At 52.4% G+C, this 16,099-nt stretch overlaps 2 protein-coding genes across 2 annotated transcripts; one reads left to right on the plus strand and one right to left on the minus strand.

The window, feature by feature from the left end:
• Positions 1–6,067: 6,067 nt before the first annotated feature.
• Positions 6,068–10,384, plus strand: BDZ83DRAFT_749123 (calcium-translocating P-type ATPase; the record flags this gene model as incomplete). The annotated part of the gene is made up of 3 exons (XM_060513722.1): positions 6,068–6,123; positions 6,199–9,540; positions 9,595–10,384. 3 exons carry the CDS (start codon positions 6,068–6,070, stop codon positions 10,382–10,384), a joined length of 4,188 nt encoding a protein of 1,395 aa, XP_060368461.1.
• Positions 10,385–13,112: 2,728 nt separating this feature from the next.
• BDZ83DRAFT_126586 (Sir2 family protein) lies at positions 13,113–15,125 on the minus strand. The gene is made up of 2 exons (XM_060501189.1): positions 14,729–15,125; positions 13,113–14,568 (listed from the first exon to the last, which is right to left on the minus strand). The coding sequence occupies exons 1-2, from the start codon at positions 14,979–14,981 to the stop codon at positions 13,247–13,249; spliced, it is 1,575 nt and encodes a 524-aa protein (XP_060368462.1). The 5' UTR covers positions 14,982–15,125; the 3' UTR covers positions 13,113–13,246.
• Positions 15,126–16,099: the final 974 nt, after the last annotated feature.

Raw genomic sequence — 16,099 nt, forward strand, 5'->3', positions numbered from 1 at the left:
GAGGTTTAGGAGAGAGCCTATGGGTCATGAGGGAGCCTCAAGTTGTCTTTGAGGGTTGAGTATCAGATCGCCACCCGCAGGCTGACCCGATGTTTCTCATTCCCTCGTTTGAATGATAGGGTATCAAGGAGTTTCTGGGTTGCAGTGGTTGCCGAGAGAGTTTCGCTCCCACGCTCCGAAGCTGCTCAGCCTCATTCGATCGACGTCTGTTGATGACGGCGCGCGAGCCGGTTGGTCGTGCAGAGATAAACTACTAAATGATACCTTGCCGCTGCGAGATATAGCGGAGAACATATTTCAGTCTAGTCCGGCAGGCGGGCGGGCGGTAGGTAGCAAAATGAGGGGGCAAGGTGGACTCTTGTGCTTCAATCTTGGCCGCTCACATTCATCGGCAGCTGTGGTTGTGGTTGTGTTGAGTTTGAAAGAGTCTAGACCTGAATCTAGCATCTAGAAAGGGTGACCAGGTCAAGCTGAATATCACAAGTTGGGAGTCTGAGAGGGGGGAACCGAGCGGGTCAGCTGGGGTCCGATGTCGTTGATGAAACTTGACAGCTTGGAAGGCCACCTCCGGCTCAGTTGGAAGACAACTACCGTAGTGGACAGGAAAGGTAGTTTGAAGTCTCTTGGGGACTCTGCTTAGCTGGCGAGTCAAGAAGCATACTGGCCCTTCGGACGACAAACGATAAGGTTTGTGTCTTCTATAGTTGACTCTTTCTTTTTTTTGAGTTGCTGGCTGATTGGACCGAATCCAAATGTGTGAACGTCCTCCATACCGCCGGCAGCTTTGCGTGGTGCGGGGCAAGATGCGGAGGTCAAGAGGCCTCGGGTCGGATGGTGGACGGTGCTAGACGGCATTGGCTGATTGTTGGATGTTGATGTTTCGTCGGCTCTCGGATGGTTGGGAGACAAGCAACCAGAGCAAAGCTGTGGTACTCCTAGGTTGACCACAGTTTGGAGCTGGCCGTGACCGCGGATTCGTCGGCTGTTTGGAAATTCTGCCCTTTTTTCAAGGCTTTGAGGCTACTGAGTCTAGGGCGGCTAGTTTCTTGGGAATCGGACTGCGGTCAGGCATCCAGAGGCTGATGTCAAAAGTTGTGAGATGAATGGGTTTGTCTTTGTTAGGCCTTCACCAGAACTGGGTTGCCGCGGCAGGACACCCACTGACGCACACTACTGTGTAGGTAGAAAGACGGCGGCAGGCATTTTTGTGGGCACTATTGCACATCTAGGCGTTCAAGCATTCCACAGGTCAAGATCGGTTTCTCAAGGGTTAGGGCCGGGAGATCAAGTACCGGAATGATGATGACAATGCAGAGAAGGAAACCCTGCTAAGCGAATCAACTCACTTTGAGTCAAGAGACCGGGCATCTGGGGCACGCCCAGAGCGGTAACCGAGAACGGGCACGAATCCAAGCTTCCAAAGTATGGCATGATATGGCATCGTGTGCCCGGGGCCAACAAGGGAAGAGAGCAGCCGACAAGGTAAGGCCGAGCATGGAGAAACAGCAGGTTTCTGGCATTCGCGGGAAGCTGGGATGTGGAGTTCCAGAAAAGGACTCAAAGACTCGAAGACGCAAAAGTCTGGACCTTCGTGGCGCTGTCTCCTTCACCCACGTCCCACGGGTGGCCCATGCCCGTCCGATTCGGCCAGGGCCCCGATGCCTCTCATGTCGGTAACGGAATTAAGTAGTGGGCACCCGCCATTCCGGTGCGAGGGGAGCACGGGATGGTAATTGGTATTCGAGGCAGAGCCAACGTGTCCAGGGCGCCAAAACAAACAAGCGGAGCAGGCCAAGATTGCGCTGGAGAACCCAACTGCAACTCTGAACTCTTGCGCCCTCTGTGGAATAGGAGAAACGTCCCATCCGGCATGAATCAGAGAACCTGCCGTCTTATTGTTCATCCTTGAACAGACGCGGCCACTGTCGTAATTTGGCAACTTTGGCCTTGGCATCATCTTGCTTATGGATGCCAAGCGGTTCGGTTCGCCTCTTGTTACTCATTGACAATGACAGCTGCTGAGGGAATTCGGGTCTGCGATGAAAATCGCGGGTGGTCGTCAATCCAGCTGGTGCTTGCTTGTTACTCCTCTGGTCTGGGCCCGTACTCCGTGCTACATTTCTTCCACTGTAGAATCATGGTCAAGAAATTGGATCCAAATACTCCGAAGGCAAGTTTGAACTGTAAAAGGTTTCGCTCGCCTAGAATTCAATGCCCACCCACTTCCCGGACTTGTGCCTCCGAAGTACGCCTGCAGCATGCATATCTCCCAATAATGATTGAGACATACTTGATAATGATGCTAGGCCTGTCTTCTGCGGGGTTGAGAGGAATTGCAGTGTTGAAGAAGAAGAAGAAGAAGCTCCAAGTAAGACCGTTCATGTAAGACGTCAGATGTGCGCGATCAACTCGGAGTAAGCCACACCATCCTTCTCGAATCTGAGGAGGGGCGTTCCATCTAACGTGAGAGCTGCGACTAGGAATCAAGTCGCTCGTCATTATGCATGATCGTCGAGTAGGAGCCTGGCTGCGGTGCCTCTTTTGGTCTTGTGCGGCGATAGTGGTGTGGCCGGCGTGCCGCCCTTCAAGGTAGACCGAGAAGAGGTGCGGAAAAAAAGGAAAAGCTGTCGCGCAAATATCCATACAATCAATGCAACTTTGCAACTTTGGAAAAGTTCGTGGAATTCCAAACGATGGAATTTAGTTGAGGCGAGCGTCGGCGCACATCTTGTGCAAACCCTGACCTTGTCCAACCTTGAGATAAGGTAAGGGACAAGCCATGCAGGTTCAAGTGCAATCCCAAAGAGCCCCATCGAGCGTTGGCATGAAAATTTGTCTTGGCGTTTTGGCATCTGTCGCTGCGTTGCCCCGCCGTTGAACTTTGAACCTCGAGCCGGTACTTTGGATTCGTAGTCACGTACGCAGTATTATAGAGACAGTACGAATAGTGTAACGTTCCTGACGTCGGTCTTGAAAGAGAGACAGACCACCTAGCGGACACCACCTCAGCCGGCGGATGGTTGATTTGTTGGTGCACTTTCTGCTGCTTGTTATTATCAAACAACCGGTCCCGACCTGCCAGACTGGGCAAGCCACCGCGCACATCCCGACGAGCCAGTTCACCGCCGTAGAACAGAACAGGATGGTCAATGTCGCCATATCTCTGTCTAGTTATTGGCGCCATTTCTGTCCATGGCAGGTCAGGCAATGTGAGTGTGAGATTTGCAAAATCCATTGCCGAGGCGCACCGCGAGGTATCCCGCAGAGTGGTCTACTGCGTAAATGGTAGATGCGGTTTGTGATGCAACGTCTATCTCATCTCTTCCGAGACGGCTTGCTGGAACGCGATGGTCCGAACTCGCTCGACAAGGCACGTCCTTGCTTTGTGGTATGCCCATGATCCCCGGTACCCCGGACCAGACCAGACAAGAGGCAAGGCACAATCATCTAGATGTGATACGGCACATGTGTGTGAAAGAAAGCGAAAGCGCTATGTTCGACGTGGATGGCCGGTATGCCTTCCGAGAACGCCTGCTTCAGCACCGCATGGAAGAGCCTTGGAAGCCACCAGACGACGGAAAAGCCGCCGTTGTGTATCAGACCAAGAGAGAGAAGATGCGGCACGGGAGAAGGGGACTTACAGAGTAATAAATTGGTCGATTATTGGAAATGTAAAAGCTTTGTACTGCAGGATGCTGTTCTGGCTGTCAATCTTGGGCCACTGCAGCCTGCCATCCCACCCGCACGTCTGGCCCGATCGAACACATTGTCGCACTGTGAGTGTTTTGGATTCGATAGGTTCCAGTTACTTTGCCAGGACCTAAGTAGACGGCCATGTTGAAGACTACCATGATGGCGGGATCAGATCTTATCGAGATGCTGGGCTTGTACGGGAGTCAATAGACGGGGTCAACTTGTGCTGCTCTGCTCTTCTAGTCGCAGATTCAGAAGACGCTAGTCTTAGGTTCATCGATGATTCAAGTTGCTTATCCGTGAGGCGACTAACAGTATCAGCCAAGGCGAGCCAGACCTCGTTTGGGATCTTCAAAAGAGAGCTTGATTCCTTCGTTGCTAGACAGATTGTTCAATAGCCGCCGGGCGTCGGGAGTCAATCTGGCGCTCAGCCTCGAGGATGGAGGTCGGTTCTTGAGGGTACGAGTGCAAGACCCATGACCAATTGATTGGTGGGACTTTGTACGAAGTACGAGGAGTGCCTACGCAGCATTCGCATGGGGTTCTACAAGAGTCGGTGCCGCAGCGGCAAAGAAACACGATGTCGAAACAAATGAAGCAGATGCGTGCTGCGTGCTCCGTAAGGATTATGGAAACGCTCCTGTCAAAGTCGAGGTAGCGCCGACGGTGGACTTGTGGAGCGAGAGGTATCCGTTGGATTTGATAAGAGGACATATGCTCATTGCTATGCAGTCGTCGCGTTGTCGTCCTGATTCATGGCCTGTTCCAAGCAAAATACCCTTGGCCAATAAGTCCACCTGGTTACGCATCATATATGGGCAGGGTAACAGTGGTAACCGCCTGGATGTTTGGAGTGTCTGTAGTAAGTTGAGGAATGAAGTTTGACAAGCTGTAAAGTCAGCAGCAAGACGAATCCAATGTCTGGGGAACGGGGGAATCGGGATATTGGAAATATAGCCGATTCGGCTGCCGTCATTTTCTCGAATCAGAATGTGAACGTCTCAAGGGACCGAACCCTTGGAAAAAGCAATGACGATGGTCTGTTCTGATGGAATGAATTTGAAGGACTTGGCTGGAAAGGGCGTCACTGCCACTGTCAGGGTGTGTACGAATATTGTGTATTCGTTAGGTACGAGTCTACTCCGTACAAAAGGAAGGATGGAAGGGAAGGAAAAAAAAAAAAAAAGGTACATTTGGCCTTGGCAGCGTACCGTGTGAAATGGGAACTTGCCCCACACGGGGCCGGGTGGATCTTCCCACCTTCTGGTGATGAGGAGAGAGCGAGCCAGGCTCCGTATGTAGTGGGAGGTAGCTTCACACAGATCGTCGGAGGTGTCGAGACATGAAGTGTACGGCGTTGATGGGCTTCTTTCTCCTGACAAGCTACTGGGACCCCTTCCAGCAACGACGGGCAAGCTAATCCGCAAACGGAGTAGCAGCGCTCCCAGTACAAAGTACACCGGCTTACCCCTGTACGGACCTTCCCTCCGTCCAATGAGGTGTACTTCTCTGCACTGCCTCCTTCTTGGCACCACATGTGGGAGATCCAAACTCTCACTCACCTTTTCTAGACCATGGCATGGCATGGCACAACCGCCGCCTCCCACTCGAAATGCTCAACACAGAGGAGACGTGACAAGGGGCAAAACCTCCTCTTCATCCCGTCCTCTCTCTGTCGTCCTGGACTTCGCTCATTTGCCCCCAAGGTCCCTCTTTCCCAGGCCGTACCGAACGGATACATCACTACCAAGACAGCCACCTGGTCTAGTCGTCGGCTTGTCTCAAGCTCTTCTTACTCCAGTCTTGGCTCCCAGTAGGTGCTTTGGATTGGGATTTGGATTGATTGAAACCAACTTCAACGTCCCATCTTCCTCCCATCGCATCATTTCCTCGCCTTTCCTCTTTTCTCTGATTGCTTGGCTGCCCATTCCTTTGCGTCCCGCAATGTAGAGTGAGAGAAGGGGATACCAAACGTTTTCCTTACCAAAAACCACTTCTACTCATCTGAGGACGTCGTGTGTATTCATTCATACACACTCGCCGATATCCACTGCCGGGACCGACGACCACGGATACCCTCATCGATATCACGCCTCGACGCGCCCTTGCGCTCCGCAAAATACAACCACAACACGCTTCCCAACCTCAACCTAGTCTTCAACATTGACGACAGGTTTTCGCTATTGTATCTTCAAAAATATAGTTTACCTCCTTAGGTTATTGTCGCTCCTTTCGCCTCCCGGCTGCCTCCTTCCTTTACCAGCACAGCCTCACGCTACCACTCCTTTCGTACACACTGGCGCACTCCATTTGCCTCGCTTCACCGTCACACAACGCCGTAACAAGGCGGCAGTGTCGAGCTTGATTGGGAATCATGGATCCGAATTCTACCCCGGAAGGTGGCCCTGCGCCGCAACGGAGGAATCGAGCGTACGTTTGCAGTCAACGGCATCCGTTGGCCTCTGAATGAATAGTTGGATATAGGACTGACTTTCTCCTCTGTAGCCCGACCATCACCATAGACCCGTCTGCCACCGGTGTCGACACCACAAGTCCTGCACCAGCCATGGCTCAGGAGACCCAACAAGACGCGTCCAACTCACCTGGTTCGCCCAAGGATGAACCAGTCAGCCCGACGACCGTACCGGAAAGCGCTGGTGCGCCGTGGTCAGCTTCCCAGGAGAAGCCACCGAAACCGAAGCTTCGTGCCGACACCTCTTTCGACGCCAAGGACAGCAGCAGGCCCCAGAGCCCGCACAATGTATCCAGTCCTGTTGCGACTTTGAGAGGCAACGACCGTGCCTTCCTGGCTGTTCCCAGCAACTTGCGCTCTCGACAGAATTCTATCGATTCCGACGACATGTCTTCACAGGGCGAGACCATTGCTGTACTGAGCCAGTCAACCGAAAAGACAATGAAACCTAGCCCCATGTCCAACGAGAAGATTATGAACGACGACAGCGCCCTGCGTCCAGACAAGGGTAGTGAAGGAGATTTCATTGCGGAGAATAACCCTTTTGCTTTTACGCCTGGCCAGCTGAACAAGATGTTCAACCCGAAAAGTTTGGGCGCATACTACGCTCTTGGAGGTTTGACTGGTATTGCAAAGGGTCTTCGTAGTGATCGCAAGGCCGGCTTGAGCTTGGATGAGGTTCACTTGGACGGTCAAGTCTCCTTCAACGACGCAACGGCTCACATTCACTCATCAGGGGACTTCAAGGAGAGCGAAACCCCGGCAACCCCCGCGAGACAAAACACTGGTCACCACGCTAAGCATGACGATGGCGGATTTTCTGACCGCAAGCGCATTTTCAAGGACAACCGGATCCCCGAGAAGAAGGGCAAGACTCTTCTTCAACTAATGTGGATTACGTACCAGGATAAGGTTCTCATGCTGTTGACAGCTGCTGCGGTAGTTTCACTCGCTATTGGCATCTACCAGACAGTGGGCTTGCCGCACGCTCCCGATGAGCCAAAGGTCGAATGGGTCGAAGGTGTTGCTATTGTGGTTGCCATCGCTATCGTTGTTATTGTGGGATCACTCAACGACTACAGTAAAGAGAGGCAATTCGCCAAGTTGAACAAGAGGAAGAAGGATCGCAACGTCAAGGTCGTCCGCTCAGGAAAGACCATCGAGCTGTCAGTACACGATATTTTGGCCGGAGATGTGATTCACCTTGAGCCGGGTGATCTGATCCCCGTCGACGGAATCTTGATCGAAGGCTTCAATGTCAAGTGTGACGAGTCTCAAGCTACGGGAGAATCGGACATTATCAAGAAGCGAAACGGCGAGGAAGTCTTCACAGCTATTCAGAACGGCGATGACCCGAAGAAACTGGATCCTTTCATTCAATCTGGCGCCAGAATCATGGAAGGCGTTGGCACTTTTATGGTTACATCTACCGGCGTCCACTCATCGTTCGGCAAGACCCTCATGGCTTTGGACGAGGACCCGGAGGTTACACCCCTACAGTCGAAGCTTAACATCATTGCCGAATACATCGCCAAGCTCGGAGGTGCTGCAGGTTTATTGCTCTTCATCGTTCTGTTCATCGAATTTCTCGTCAAGCTCCCCAAGCAACCGGCTTCCGTCACTCCAGCTCAAAAGGGACAGGATTTTATCAACATCGTCATTACCGTTGTTACTATTATCGTTGTCGCCGTACCCGAAGGACTTCCCCTGGCCGTCACGCTCGCCCTATCTTTCGCTACAAGACGCATGCTGAAGGATCAAAACCTCGTCAGGCATCTCAAGGCTTGTGAGGTTATGGGAAATGCCAACACCATTTGCTCCGACAAGACCGGCACCCTCACACAAAACAAGATGCAAGTCGTTGCTGGCACTATTGGTACTACTCATCGATTTGGCGGACTGCGTCCTGATGGATCCAACGATGGCGACGAATCTGCTCTCGATGCCTCTGCTGATATTTCCGTTGCGGAATTCGCCAAGATGCTCAGTGCACCAGTCAAAGAAATCCTCGTCAACTCAATCTCGCTCAACTCTACGGCTTTTGAAGGCGAGGTTGACGGCGAGAAAACATACGTTGGATCGAAGACGGAGACCGCGCTGCTTCTTCTGGCGCGTGATTACTTCGGCATGGGCCCTGTTGCTGAGGAACGCGAGAACGCAAAGATTCTTCAACTCATTCCCTTCGACTCTGGTCGCAAATGTATGGGAATCGTCGTTCAGCTCCCTGGAGGAGGTGCCCGAGTTTACGTCAAGGGCGCTTCCGAGATTGTTCTCGGAAAGTGCAACCAGATTTTCCGTGATCCTTCTCAGGATGCCACCCTTGTACAGATGACAGAGGTCAACTTCCAGACGGTCAACACCCTCATCAACACCTACGCTTCCCGATCACTCCGAACTATTGGCATTGCCTACAGAGACTTTGAACAGTGGCCCCCTCGCAATGCCCGTCGCGTTGATGGAGGCGAGGTCGACTTCGATTTCATGTTCCGAACTATGGCCTTTATCGGTATGGTTGGTATCCAGGATCCCTTACGCGAGGGAGTTCCGGAGGCTGTTAAGCTGTGCCAGAAGGCCGGCGTCATGGTTCGCATGGTTACTGGAGACAACAAGCTTACGGCTGAAGCCATCGCCAAGGAATGTGGCATTCTACAACCTAATGGACTTGTCATGGAGGGTCCTGAGTTCCGCAACCTCACCAAGTCTGAGCAAGAGGCCATCATCCCGCGTCTCTGCGTTCTCGCCCGCTCGAGCCCTGAGGACAAGCGCATTTTGGTGAAGCGTCTCAAGGCAAAGGGAGACATTGTCGCTGTGACTGGTGACGGAACCAACGACGCTCCTGCCCTCAAGACAGCCGACGTTGGATTTTCCATGGGAATTGCGGGTACCGAGGTTGCCAAGGAAGCTTCGTCAATTATTCTTATGGACGACAACTTCAATTCTATCGTTAAGGCTCTGAAGTGGGGTCGTGCTGTCAACGATGCCGTCAAACGATTCCTCCAGTTTCAGCTTACGGTCAACGTTACCGCCGTCATTCTCACGTTTGTCACTGCTGTGAGCAGTACTTCAGTCCTCACTGCTGTGCAGCTGCTTTGGGTCAACTTGATCATGGACACGCTCGCAGCCCTTGCCCTCGCCACTGACCCTCCCCAAGACAGCGTTCTTGACAGAAAGCCTGAAAGACGTAATGCCTCTATCATTACCACCACGATGTGGAAGATGATTCTCGGACAGGCTGTCTATCAACTCGCCATCACCTTCATGCTTTTCTACGGAAAGGAGACTGTTGTTCCTGGTCCGGAGCACATCCCTGATGATCAGATCGCCACGTTGGTTTTCAACACCTTCGTGTGGATGCAGATCTTCAACCAGTGGAAGTAAGTGTAAATCCTCTTCGTCGTCTCGAACTTGAGAAACTAACAGCTTGATAGCAACCGTCGCTTGGACAACAACTTCAACATCTTCGAGGGCTTGACAAAGAACTTGTTCTTCGTTGGCATCAGCGCCATTATGATCGGCGGACAGATCCTCATTGTTTTCTTTGGCGGAGCCGCCTTCCAGATCGCCGACGAAGGACAGACTGGAACTCAGTGGGCTATGGCCATTATCCTTGGATTGATCTCCATTCCTTTCGGCGTGGTCATCCGTCTTATCCCTGATGCTCTCATCGAGCGTTTGATCCCCGATTACCTCAAACGTCGCGCCAAGGACTCCGTTCCGGGGCTCACGGTCTCAGATGAGGAGCAGTTTGAGATGTATCCAGAGCCATTGTCCGACGTCCGTGATGAATTGGCATTCATCAAGCGCATGAAGGGTGGACGCTTGAACAACCTCAAGTTCGCAGTACAGCACCCCCGCGAAACCTTTGCTCGCTCGCGGAGCCCGTCACACTCGCGTAGCAACTCTATCAAGTCGCCCTCTACGCCAACACGAGAGGATAGCTTCGGCTCACTTGCCGCAACACCCGAGTCGCGCAAGCGCTCCCGCAGCTCGCGCAGCCGCTCCAACTCCGCCCTCGGTGCTCCTACCGTCATGGCCGGCATTGTGGCTGCTGGCATTGCCGCCAACTGGCAGCCTGCCGAACGGAGACGTCGGGATAGCGACGACTCCGACAATAATGTCAGGAGAGGGGTCTCCCGAGAGAACTCGATCAGAGAAGAACTCCGGGAGGAAACCAATACAAACGAGAAGGCCGAAGATGAGAAGACGGCCAAGCAATGAGGAGTATATTAACTGTTGCCCGGTACTGGCGACATCACTTACATATGGTCACGTGGAGTTTGTGAGCGAAAAGAAAAATTTCAGAGCGCGCAATGTATTTGTACGAGTATTTGGTTCTCATGCGCGGGGTTGTGCGACAACCGGTCATCCCGTTTGAGGAGGTTTCGTGCCCTCATTTTTTGCTTTCACATTATTATTAGACCGATGACCGTATGCAGACCGGATAGGATAACCAGAGACGAAAGCCTGAACATACTAGGGAACTCGTAATTAGTAAAAAAATATTCTTAACGACCTGGCTAGATGATTCTCAATTCGCAACCCATAGAGACATGTGAGATGAATGGTGGATACATGAGCTGTAGATGAAATACTCAGGACAGTAGACACGATGAAACAGCTGGGCAACGTCTGTAGAAAATCATGTAATGATTGGAACTAGCTGAGTAAACAATGTTTGAAGCTATTTTACTTTGACTGAATCCGTGAGAATCCACGATCCACGACGGTGATTGATCGAGGTCCCATCGCAATGCATTGAATGATTTGGCCAGTCACGTTGGAAGACATGAAGGTAATTTACTTAGGGAAGTCTTACCGTCTGACTATCTAACTTCATGCCTCTGTGTGATGGCCACAACGATGAGCATCACAATGATGAGCATCGAAGGAAGCCCCAGCCTCTCCTATCTAGCAAATTCCTGCCGGTAAAGACATGTTTGGCAGGCGGGCGAATGTTGGAAACAGTTTTTTGTGGCGGTGTCACTGATACTGGTAGGTACTTTGTACGGGATGTCATGAACATCAAGATCATCCAGAAACAAAGAGACGAGATGCTGTCCATGCCAAAACTCGGTTGGTTTACCGCCATGCAGAGAGGTAAAGAAAAAGAGCGGGGTTGATTTGACTGTGCAGTCCAGTTAAATTGAACGTGTATCACTGCCAGCTAGGCCTACTACGCCTGGACCACCACAGCCGTCAAGATACCGTCAAAGTATTTACAGCATCACGTGGGAAAGAGAGTTAGTAATAGTAGCCAAGGTGTGATAGTAGGTCTGGTTGGTAGCGGCATATAGTCAACCTATCCTGATTACATGGCCAAATTGATACTACTTGAAAAGGATGCGGTGATCCCGACAACGTCGAGCTGGCTTTCCAGGCATTTCTGTCGCTGAAGCTACCGCTTCTGGCGGTTAGCTGACCGTGCCATCCGTGATGTCCTCTTGGATGTTGGTGTCGCGGTTGCCTTTGGTCAGTTTTTGCGAGTTCTCCCTCGAGCTCAGCGCTTATATGCTCGAATCTGCCCCTTCCCCCCTGCCCGGCATTGAACTTCACCCAGATGTTCTGCGATTAATCCAAGGCAAGGCAAGGCAAGGCAAGGAACTTAACCGCCGCCATCGAGAAACGGGGAGGCAGGTAAGGTAAGGTAGATAAATGAATACGTTGAGGAGGCTCAAGTGGAAGAGAGATGGTGGTGGCCTGCTAGGCAGACACATGTAAAGGTAGAGACAAGCAAACAACCTCAGTCCCTCCCTCTCTCCCTCTGCATATCGTTGCCAAGCATCGGGCCATTCTCAGTCAGTCGTTCGTATAGCAAGTCGCGTTCTTTGGCTGCCTTGCCGGGTAGTCGCACCAGTGAGCAGGCTGCTTGGATAGCCTTGAGCTACCACCCGACTTTTGCGAGGTATTGTTCGCGGGGGCAATGCACTTTGGCGCATGTAAGACGGGGCGGGGGACAGAGTGCTTGAGTCACCACTGCTGCCTCATTCGAAGTTCAACCGGCGAGGCAACGTCAGGCATGATGCAAGTAACCTGAGTGTCTACAGCTACGTGCGAGAAAATTGACAAGTCATCATCAAAGTGCACATGTAAAGTCCTCAGTATCGTTGAACTTCTTGATGATTGCAACCCATTGATCAACTATCGAAAAAACGGAACCGTTCTGTCTGATTTTCTGTCTCTAGAGAGCATCGGACATTTGCGCGCGCGCGCGCGCGTGTAAAATAAAAGGGAAAGGCCTCTCTAGGGCCCTCTCTCTAGGTATTCTGACAAGACGAAACAAATAAAAGACACAAGGCAAATCAGACCATGCATAGGTTTTCCTTTCGTGAGAGCATCAAACGCCGTTTCCGCCATGTTCTTCCCTCCTGTTCCACCCCTCCGTTTTCGAATTTTAAGCCAACAAAAAAAGAAAAAGCAAGTAAAAATGAAAGGACTTAAAACATCGCAATCTGTGGTATCAGGAAAGAAAAGGAGAACCTCGTTGTGAGGTTTGAGGTTCTGAGTTGGGTGTATTCCTCCGTAAAGGGAACAACATGGTGACCGTTTTGGTTGCCATTTGAATAGACATTCAAAAGGCCGAGATTAGTTAGGGTGGGAGGGTTTGCGCAGACCGCAACTATGGATTCGCTGACCGAAGTGGTGCTGTGTTGTGGAGTAATAGGGAAAACCCCATTTATGCCTAACGCGCTGTGTCTGGCCAAAACGGAGAGAGGGGGGCGACGTGGCGATGGCCCGCAGCCACAATGCCCCAGGACTTGACTGGGGGAAGTGAGTGTAGGTCGTGGTACCAGGCTGTTTCGTTGACGCTTGCATTCCTGCTACCGGCAGCAGTGCAGTTCCGTCTTGTGTTTTGGGGGCTTTGTGCCGTTTCGTCGAATCAGGTACCGTGTATGGACTCTCTTCCCCCTTCTAAACCATTGACGTGTGCCGCGTGAAGCGCTCTCAGAAGCAATTGTCTGAGAGGGGAGAGGGGCGCGAGGGGGTATCTGTAGGTAGAGACAATGAGCGGACAGAAAGAAGAAAAGTGAGCAAGAGAGCGTTGGTGAGGTGGTTGAACAACTGCAAGAAGAAGTTCCAGTCTCAGACCGCGTCTCTCGACTTTCGAGGCTTTCTGGGTCCCTTGGTCGGTTTCGCCGGCTCGGACTCAGTCTCGAGCTTAGAGATTTGTTGCATAGGCGGCGGCGGCTGCTTGGGGTTGACGACCTCAAAGACGTGTCTGCTCACGCACCCGCCGTCCGGGTTCACCTTGACGACCTGGTCCTGGGGCACCATGTCGTGCTCGAGCGGCCAGCCGGCGCGGCGGCATAGCTCCGAAACGACGACGTCGCAGTCGCCCAGCAGGTCAATGTCAAAGTTGATGTGGTTGACGGCCTGGCGCGAGATGTAGATCTGAGGGATGTTGGCCGGCAGCCAGCTTACTATCTCAGACACCGGTGTCACCTTCAGACTCGTACCGATAACGATGACGAGGTCCACCTTGTCGCGGTCGTGCTCTGTCAGACGTCTGCTGAACTCATCGGGCAGCGCCTCGCCGAAGAAGGTGATGTCGGGCTTCATGACGCCCACGCTGGGGATGTCATATTCGCCGTCCGAGGTCGAGTCGTCAGAACTGAACCTGCGGCGCTTTCTCTCGGTGCCCGCCGAGCGCTTGCGCTTACTGCTGCCGTTGGGGCGAAGGTTCTGGATGCAGCGGGGGCAACGCGGGATCTTGCCAGCTTTGACATCGTCGAAGATCTCTTCGCCATCGCACTTGAATCGGCACTGGACGCAAGTGGCGGTTGCGAAAGAACCATGGCACTGGATGAGCTTTTCCTGAGAGATGCCAGCCTTGGCCTCAAGGTTGTCAATGTTCTGAGTGTAGTTGGTCAGCAGCTTGCCCTTCTTCTCAAGCATGGAGATAAAGGCATGAGTCGGTGTAAAGCGGTTTGTCGACGGCAGAATGTCCTTGGCGACGGTGTAGAAGATGGTCGGGTCATGCTTGAAGACGGAAATATCAAACACCTCTTGTGGGTCGTTGAGTCCAAGGTGCTCAAGTTGAGAATAGAGACCGCCCTTGGAGCGGAAATCGGGAATGCCGAGCGAGGTAGAGATGCCCGCACCAGTGAGGACGATGATGTTCTTGCTCCGCTGTAGCAGATCCACGGCGTCGTCCACCGTGTTGAAGCGGAACAACTTTGCGCGTTTCGACAACTCTCGGCTGATGGCCAGCGACAAGAGACTGAAGTAGGCCTCATCTTCGGCACCCTCGAGGAAGGCGGGAGGCTTGAGGCCGAAGGCCGACAGTAGCTTCTTGGCCGTGTAGCGTCCGGCGTCCACGGTTCTTCTACAGAATTCTGCGGGACCAAGCGCTCTTAATTGGTGGCGCAGGCCCATGGCCTCGTCAGGCGTGCAGCTGTCCGGATCTTTTAGGCACGAGTTAGCAATCAGGTAACAGAAGCGATCGAGGGTGAGTGAGTAATAAGAGGAACACGTAATCTCCAAAGCATAAGTAGCAAGGAACTGTCATGCTCGCCTGCATGGGTAGTGTGTGAGTGAGTGAATGAATGACTGAGATAGACCTACCATCCGATGAAAGTTTTGCATCGCCCATCTCAGCGATGGCATCCTCCAGCAGAGAGTCGGTTTCCCATGCAGATTCTTTGGCATCTCTGACGCGTTCTTCCAGTTCCTGAAGACCGACGGCGTGCTTGATGTCCTCAAGAGTTGGGTTCTCGGGGACCTCAAACTTGTCCACCTTGTACGCGGCGTTCTTGTGTTTGTTGTTATTGCGCTTCTTGACCGTGACGGCTTTTGTCGCCGCCCGTTGAGTCTTCATCTTGAGCTTCGTCTTGTTGACAACAGCTCTGTGCGGCAAGATGGGAAGGAGCGAGGGGATGACAATGTTGTTGATGAAACCTCCCTTCGTGGATAAAGGGGCGATGAGATGAAGTTTGAGAGTTGACAGAAACCAAGCAGAGTAAAGCAGGCTCACTTGGCTGGGCGTACGTGTCTGCTTGTATGGATGGGGTGCAAGACTGCCGACCACCCGACAGGTTTATTTGTGAGACAAGGCGGATAATAGCCTGGACAAAGACTGGGCTGGTATGGGCTGGGTGAAGGGGAAATGAAGAGCGGCAAGAGTTGGCTGCAGAAATGCGTAAGAGAGAGAAACGACACTTGGACCTCTTCTCTCTGTTCCGCTCTTACCAAACTGTCTCGTTCGAGTCCAGGTAGACCGATTGACAATTTGATGGATTTGTGCAAAGAGAAGAGAGAAAGTAAAAGGCCGGGTGTGTCTGTGGATGGGTAAGAAGATTTGACAAAGTTGCAGATGGTCGGGCCCTCAAGGGTGTGAGAAGGAGGGTTAAAAAAGGATGCCTTGGCTGTGAGTGAGGTTGAGTGTGGTGGCCGAGTTCCGCCTTTTTTCGCTCGAAACTTGTCGGTTATCTCCCTGGGGTGGCGTGACGAATATGACACTGAGCCCTGGTCTTTGTTGAACAAGTAGGCAGGCAGGTAAGCAGCAGATGGGTCAGTTGCAATTCTGCGTGAACAGCGGGAGGCGGCGAAGAAACCAACAAACGGCGAGGCGAGTTGGGTAGACGGCAGTAGTTAATACCAAAGTCAAGTGGATGATGGAACAAGTGGTGGGTGGACCGGAAGTTGGTTTCCCTTTGAGTCGCGTCTGATGGTAGGGAGAGACTGGGGGAGAGGGAAACTGAGTTGCAAAGTTGCGTTAGGTTGGCGAGAAACAAGCCGACCGAGAGTGAACGGAAGCGACGGCCTGGAATTGATGGACGGACTCGTTCAGATTAGGTCTCCGGTCTCCGGATAGGATGGGAAGGGGGAAAGGGAAAAAAGTGGAAGGGGGATGTGGGAAGGAAGTTGAGTGAAAAAGGCGAGCTAACGTCGTCGTCGGTTCAGGTGTAGAGGACCTCAATGACTACTTTTGGCGAG

This window comes from Colletotrichum acutatum, assembly GCF_030867785.1.
Source record: "Colletotrichum acutatum strain CBS 112980 chromosome Unknown BDZ83scaffold_17, whole genome shotgun sequence".
Classification (NCBI taxonomy): domain Eukaryota; kingdom Fungi; phylum Ascomycota; class Sordariomycetes; order Glomerellales; family Glomerellaceae; genus Colletotrichum; species Colletotrichum acutatum.